The sequence below is a fragment of the Schistosoma haematobium genome, chromosome 1, assembly GCF_000699445.3.
Source record: "Schistosoma haematobium chromosome 1, whole genome shotgun sequence".
Classification (NCBI taxonomy): domain Eukaryota; kingdom Metazoa; phylum Platyhelminthes; class Trematoda; order Strigeidida; family Schistosomatidae; genus Schistosoma; species Schistosoma haematobium.
The window spans coordinates 52,730,981-52,739,020 of NC_067196.1; the positions used below are offsets into that span (position 1 = coordinate 52,730,981).

General features: G+C 38.3%; 1 protein-coding gene across 4 annotated transcripts; it reads right to left on the minus strand.

Moving 5' to 3' along the window:
• Positions 1-895: 895 nt before the first annotated feature.
• Positions 896-8,039, minus strand: RUVBL2_1 (RuvB-like 2). 4 transcript variants are annotated; one of them, XM_051209038.1, is made up of 8 exons: positions 7,947-8,039; positions 7,535-7,907; positions 7,330-7,503; positions 6,985-7,297; positions 6,281-6,399; positions 4,029-4,278; positions 3,492-3,630; positions 896-1,055 (listed from the first exon to the last, which is right to left on the minus strand). In XM_051209038.1, the coding sequence occupies exons 2-8, from the start codon at positions 7,792-7,794 to the stop codon at positions 1,036-1,038; spliced, it is 1,275 nt and encodes a 424-aa protein (XP_051074460.1). In that variant the 5' UTR covers positions 7,795-7,907; positions 7,947-8,039; the 3' UTR covers positions 896-1,035. The 4 variants fall into 4 exon arrangements, with proteins under 4 accessions (XP_051074460.1, XP_051074458.1, XP_051074457.1 ...); XM_051209036.1 differs by having other exon boundaries at positions 7,330-7,920; positions 8,009-8,039; XM_051209035.1 differs by adding an exon at positions 6,721-6,950 and having other exon boundaries at positions 7,330-8,039.
• Between the last annotated feature and the right edge of the window lies 1 nt (position 8,040).

An 8,040-nucleotide genomic window follows, 5' to 3' on the forward strand; every position in this document is an offset into this window, starting at 1 on the left:
TAGTATTCGACATATTAACAAACGTTCGGTCACTAGTCGTAAACTTCTTTCAGTAATCAGTCTGTCCGCCTTGTTCTACTTTGGGCTACAAACAGTCAGCTATAACGTGGGACCAGGCACATATATGCATCGGTCTAAGTTGCCATACCTCATTAGCGCAAGATGAACACCAAATTCATATTAGTTACTTCAATGGTAGTAATATATAAAAGAAAGATTATGTGTAAGGATATAATACAAAAAGAAAGAATTAGTTTGTAGAAAGCGAGATATAAAGTAATTTTAATCTCATAGTTTAAAAGAAGACAAAGAGTGTACATCGACGCCATTGTGATCGATTCTGAGCCATGTCACCTAGAGTCTCCATCCATTGTTTACGACAGTCACGCGGACCCCAACCAAGTAGTCTGCATCTAAGACCAAAAGTTAGTGACTTCAAGGATTGATGCTACGTTTTGGTTTGGCCACACTTAAGTTTCTTCCAACCATCCCCAGAACCGGTTAGCATTGCATGTCGTAGTAATCGGTGTTCAGGCATGCGCGACACCTCATCAATTGATTTACCATCATCCCCTAATACCCCACGTCTAACATCACTATTATTTACCCGGTGATCCCAGCAGATGCGAGCAATATTTCTAAGGCACCTGTGATCGAATACTAGTAGCTTACGAGTATCTTCAACTCTTAATGGCCACGTTTCGCAGACGCAAAGTAGAACAGAACGAACTGCCGCGCAGTATACTCATCCTTTAATTGATATTTGGCCTTCGCCAAAAGAGCTATTTGAATCCGTGCAGAGAAGGCTCCAGACAACGTAAATCGACACATTACACGTAGTAATTTTGTTAACGGACAGACTTTTCCATTTCATGCAAACACCAATTATAAAAAATCATATGCATAATTCATATATTTTGCTTCGAACAAAGACGTACTTTAAGAGTACAAACAATTGCGTAAAATTGAAAATAATGGATCGGGTTATATCTGTTCACATAATTATCTTCAAAAAGAAAACGGAGTCAATATTATTCACGCATTAAGTTTGTCACCTGGTGAAAGAACAAAAACAACATTACTACAATTACATAAAAGGAACATGATAAACCTGTCATTACGCATTGAAAGCATTAAGATTATAAACATACTTAAGTGGAATGAAGGTTTGTAATATAGCTTCGAAATATTTCTAAATTTATGGTTCTGCTGCTTTAGGGCACTAGCACATACTACATAGTTGTAGTTTCAAGAAATAAGATACATTCATTTCAGTCAGTAACCTGATAGTTACCTGATTCATCGCATAAGCCAATCTGATGTTATTATCACATCCTTCAAAATAATGGTTGATGCTTCAAGTTATTGACAAGACTCCTAACTCGACGATCCAATAGAGCTGAACTGATAAAAATGCTTATTTAAGTTCCAAAATGACTGGGTACGACAAAACGAAAGACCGAAGTGTAACTTTATTCGAGGAAAATGTCACTGCTTGGTTATGTGCAACGTAAAACCTGATACATGTGCATTGGGTTTAAGTTACTATGCTACATAAGCACAGCGAGATAAGATTCTCATGACAAATCCTATAGTAGTGGAAAGAAGTTAAAAGATTTCGAGACTCAGATTTTACGGGAAGGTCAGAGATTGGATTCATCTGCGTCATTATAAACAAACCCTAATTATTCGTTACGACAATTACGTGGAACCCCGACCAGGTAGTCTACACTTATTTACATGGCTTAGTTCAACTATCAATGACTTCATGAATTGGTGTCATGTTTAGACTCGGATGTGCCTAGCTTTGCCTGAACCCACTCATACACCTGATGACATTGCCTTAATGACAGATACTGATACAGAACCTTACGATCGACGGGCTTGAACACTATCTTAAGGTCAGGGAATACAACTATGATTGGATGTCAGGGAATACGCCCGTGTTGCAGAACCTGACGAAGGAAAAAAACCTGGTCTACATATCCACGTTCAGGTGTGAAACGTTCTTATTCGGTCTGCTCCTCATGAGGACTAGTTAAACGTTGGATTATTTACGCTAAAATTTTAAACACGACATTGGTCGAATTGATTCCTTTGTCACAAGAGGGGTTTTATCCTTGCTTACATACCTAGACAATCAGTGATTGAGAATAGCCCAGTCGTCTGACTTCAGTCAATATGTCTTTCAATATAACTGCTAAAATAGGTCTACGATCTTAAAGAATTTCCGGATCTGATCCATCTGGATCTGCTGCTCATCGCTGCCTTATATTAATGAGTATTTTAAACCTGAGAGGTGGAGGAGATATCAGGTAGCTGAAGGACAGTCATCTAAAACGAGTACCCATCGGTCTAATTCCGTGAATTGAAAGCGAATACTAGTCCCATCTTTTTCTGAGATAGTCTTACAAAGAGTCGGAATCTTCATATCTGTTTCCTTTAAAGGTTGCTAAAAATAAACGGTTATTCAAAAATAGATGGAGTGACCGGTCACAACTCGGAGAACACAAACTTAATCACACTTGATGGAGAAACTCTGGTAGGAACTTTCACGTATCTGGGTAGTATCGTCGACAAATGTGGAAGATCTGACGCAGATGTAAAGGCAAGGATTGGCAGAGCAAGGGCAACATTCTTACAGTTGAAGAACATATAGAACCCGAAACAACTGGCCGCAAGCAACATCAAAGTCAGAATCTTCAATACGAACGTCAAGACAGTCCTACTGTACAGAGCTTCAACTTGGAGAACCACCACAACCATCATCAAAAATGTACAAGTGTTTATGAGCAATCGTCTACACAAGATACTCAATGTCCGTTGACCAGACACCATCAACAACAGCCTACTGTGGAGAACAAGCCAGCTTCCATCTGAAGAGGAAATGAGGAAAAGATGTTAGAAGTGGATAGGACATACATTACGAAAATCACCAAACTGCATTACGAAGCAAGCGCTTACATGGAATCCTGAATTGGAGAGACATGAAAAGGATAAATAGCAACTGGGAAGTGGAAAGGATTGTCCAGGTCAGAGTTTGATGGAGAATGCTGGTGGGCAGCCTATGCACCTTCATGAGGGTAACAGGAGCGAGCAAGTCATCCTGACTGCAATCAGTGAGAGCGTAGACAGAGACAACGAAGGGGAAAGGCGTGTGTCTCTATCTTTCAGAGTTTTTACTGTCCAATCTAGTCAGACAGCACATAAACGACTGTCAATCAAAATTCAGTCGAGAAGAGCTTGCTCTACTTATGCTAGACCATATTTTACAGTTCCTACAGAAGGGAAAAACAAAATTCCTGCAAAGGCTTAAACTCAATCACTAGATCAAAATTTGACTACATGAACTGCTATTATTGATTAATTTGGACAAACTAAGAATGTGACTTGCGCACGACTGTGATGATTCAAACAAGGAAAGATCAATAAGATAAAATAGAATCATCTCATAACTATAATGCTTAAGATAGATCACAAAAAGAACAAACCTGAGTTGGAAGGTTGTATTTCAGATATTTCATTAAACATAAATTCTTGCTGATATTCCTTGAGAAAAAGAGTCGACCGAGCCTCATCCATAAACAAAGAATACACTTTTCGTATATCTTCTTTACTGACTTCTAAGCCCTGAGATAAAATAAGAAAAACATAATCAAGATAAAACTGATTGTATTGAAAACCTAGTTTAAAAATAAAAAAGTTGGCTTAAACTGCACACCTGATCTCAAAACTCCGAACTTAAATGTTCTGATGAACGTAGTGGGACTGTAGATTAATTTACTGTAATTTTCTGAACTGTGGCTTGGATTCATTAAGTAGACTAGTAGATAAAATGCCGCTATTCATGTGTATAGTTACCAGAAAATATGAAAATATTCTATACGAGCGGCTTTAGTCCCTAAATTATACATCACTTTAAGCTATATAATTACATGCTCAAAGCAATTGATTTACATACATTACAAAAATTCATAAAACGCGTAGTAGCAGTAAGTGACGACTATTGGGAAAGGAAGGAAGCTTACCTTGCGTTTTCGACACACCAAATTTGCAGTGGTTATCAGTTGGATTGCATAACGTAAGGATGTCTGCATACCGATCCGAGTAAGAACGACCAGTGCGTCTTCCGAAATATCAACATCCTCTTCTTCACAACGAATCTTCAAAATTGCTTGGATTTCTTTGTCAGTATATGAGTCAGTTGAAATGATGAGGAGACGATCAAGAAGATCAATAGGTATTCCGTGTGGGCTCTGATAATTAGTACCACGAATTCTTCAAAATTTTAAAAGAAATGGCAATGAACAAGTTGATTCAGTTTCTTATCAACGAGTTATAGTCAGTTATAAATAAGTGATCAAGCTGTATTACATAAAACACTAGAAAACGAAGGCAATGTCAAGGGAAGTAAATAAGACTATGACGAAGACACCTAGACACTTAGAGTGACAATCAAAGACTGCCGTGCCATTTGACGAAGTCAGATACATTACGAACGAATAAAACAGGACAGGATAGCGTAATGTTAAATTATTAAGCTTTACAAGAACACAAGGTGAAAAGTAAGTTATGGAAATCTAACCAATCTAACGATACAATGAGGGATATAAATAAAACATAGAGATCAAATACAAAGAAATGAGATTCAAAATCCTGAATTTATGGGATGGTCCATTGGGTTTGCAAAGGTCATGTAATATTAAAATTTTAATGCTGTATACTTTGTGTTCGGTTTTATAAGGGAAACAGTTGTGATTCAATAGACGTTACTTCAGTCCTTGCCCCGGTACGATCGAGGGTGGGGAGAGTGCACTCTTCATCTTAAAATGCTCACATGATCACGCGTATACAGACATTATCAAGGAAGTTCTACTCTCTGCCTTTTCATGACAGGGGTTTTCTTTACGAAATTGGGAGGACCAAAAGCGACTGTTCGGAGCTTTAACCAGGTTGGTGGATATATAGGACCCATCTAGGGGAGTTGTAAAACCCTGATTCCAAACGAATGGTGCACATGGGCTTCAGTATCCTGAAGGAACAAATAGCGTATGAACCAATTGTTGGTCACCGGCTACCATGTGACTGCATCTCCTTACGTTGCTCCACTGCTTTGTGGATTAGACCTTTATGTCAAGGGCTCGGGAAGTGATCCCTAGGAAAACCATCTGCTTCGGTTTGGGCGCCCGACCAGTATCCAATCCCTCATAAATCGAATGATGAATTGTGGCGTATATGTATTCGGTTCCTTCTTGCACCAATATTTATGTGTTTGAATATATAAGTAACTTCAGTTCTTAGTAATCAACCAGTTGAGGAATCCCGACAACTTTAAAATCAGTTAGCTAAAGTGCATCATATCAGATCAATTAATAAATTTAATGTCGCTCATTTATTTGCTCTAAAGAAGTGGCATACATGAAGTCACGAAACGTCAGAAATACAGTTTTCCTACTCATTGGGATATAACAAAAATATATTTATTATTAAGTCTCTTCTCAATTTATTTGAAACTACCAAGCCCAACCTTGGTATGGATACCTATATCAGATCAAACTATGGAAACAACAAATTTACAACTGTGGTTATCGATTAATCAAGGTTTCTTGGAGGAAATCCTAAATTCTATTTAACTCATTAGCATCAGACGCTATCAGGCAAAACTTAGAAAAGAAGCGAGAGGCAAAATTGTTCAAACTTTTGTTTACATTCTTTAAAAAAATACATCGTAACTAAATGAAGTCAACATAAAATCTATTCTAGATCGAAATGTACTCTTCAAGAAATTGTAGTATTGTTCAACTATACATTGTCTTTAGACAGATGCATGAATTATGTAGGGGTAAACTTGACAAAATCATAAGTGCACTTAGAAAGACTTTCTGACCCACAGGGTCCGCCACTTTTGAGTAAATAGGCCCAACAATTAATGACTGCTTTAGGTGGGCAGTCGTATAATATTACTAGTCCAAATAATAAACATGGAGTGAAACCAAAAACATTCACAAAGCCTATTTCATTTTGAAGATAAAGTGAAGAGATGGTAATTGCAATTCGTTTACAGTTTTATTCTGACAGGTTTCCAAAGTCATGCTGTTTCTGAGAGCTACACAGATGTAATAACTAGTATATGACATACTTATTTAAATTCAATGGGGAAAGTCAGTTAGTTATAAACAACGTAAAACCTAGCACATGTATACATCGGTTCGAGTTGTGACAATGACAAATGCCATATAAGGTCAGTAATAATGAAGGATATGAAGATAACGTAATTTACCTTGTGATACCTCGGTTTGTTGCCACAATTAACACAGGGGCCATGTCAGATTCAAGGGCTCGATTAAGAAATGAGAAGCATTCAATATCCAACATGTGCACTTCGTCAATAAACAGGACCTTCAAGGGGGAAAGAATATGTGAATAGATACGCTACTGAATAGAAAAACAAAGAGCAATTAACGCGACTAAAATCTGATAAACATGCCGAATTAGGAAGGTCGTTTTTCGGACTGTAGGAAACAGCCGTGAATGATTTTAGTCGCGAGAGTTAATACCAGGTAAAGAACTTAATCACTGACCGGTTGGGGTAAGACTATAATTTATGGACGACCTTTGAGTGTCCACCTAATAACGAGGATCAAATGAGGGTTGTAAACCAGTGTGGGGAATTGGAATTGTGGTTTACAGTTGATGGTTAAGGTTAAGAATGCAACTTACGTTTGTTATTACGAACTGATATCAGCTGTAATGCCAAAACTCTATTTAACTAAATGGATGAACGAATTCCGCGCCTAATCCGAGACCTGTTATCTTATACCAGATTGGTTCGTCCATAAATTAGTCTCACCTCCACCATGCTTCAAACATTATGTGCGAATTGTACATTATCCATTTAGAAAGCATTTAGGAACGGTTAAAACACGAATTGGCGAAATAAGAACGAATAACTGTTAAGTACTATAAGTGAAAAACGTGACTTACACCAGGAACTATTTCTGCCTTTCCTTCCTCCCTCCATTCAGCTACTTTGTGATTAATTTGATCCCTAACCTCCGACTTTATTTCACCGGTATCTCCACTGAAGAGGGCAAGAAAACCCTGAGTCCTGCTGTTAATTACGTCGATTTCGTGTAAAGTAACAGTATGAACAACTTCTTTTCGTTTTTGCAATTCACCTTCCGGACACTGAATAAACTTTGTTTGACCACCGGTAGCATCGTAGTCTCGAGCCCTGGTAAACGACCGACCTAGTCTTGTTATTTTTCCAGAGGGTTTATCAATAGTAATAACATCACTAAAAATTGAATATAGTTAGTAAGAAATTACCCAGCTTGAACTTTTTCCTTTGTTAGGGACTCGATCATTTTTTGACCTAGATCGTAAACTGTCTCCATCTCAGTTGTCTTAAGCGTTAATTTGCCTATTTTTGCGCCTGTTCCGGTTGCTGGGCGGTCTATTAAGACTTCGACAACTTCTCCTTCAATTATTTCGGCTTCCTCTCTGAGGATATTATAAGAAAAGTATAACTTACTTGATCCGCACGCCAATTGATTTTCTGAATGCTTGAGTAAGAGCTTCTGTCTTACTCATTTCTAATGAGAATATTTCACTACCAGCCATTGCAGTGAATGGTGTGTCATGACCAAGTGCCTGAGCCATACCCATAGCAATTGCAGTCTTGCCTGTACCAGGTGGACCAGCAAGAAGTATGGCACGCCCAGCGATTTTGCCCTCACGAATCATACCCAAGATAAGGCCAGCTGCTCTTCTTGCCTTACATTGGCCAACCATGCCCTGAGAGATCTGTCGGGCTTCAAGATCGTCATTTAATCCCAGACCACGAATATGTGAGTGAGCTCCTATGCGCTCAATACGCGTAATTTCGCGAGCCGCCGCCTCTTGAACTGTTGCAGTTAACTAAGAAGTTATCAAAAAGTATTTACATGTGTCAGTAAAACACTAAAAGAAAAGAAAACACAACCTAGCAACCAGACGCTGAACTTACGTTGACCATTTGTACGTCGCTCCCCTTGAAAA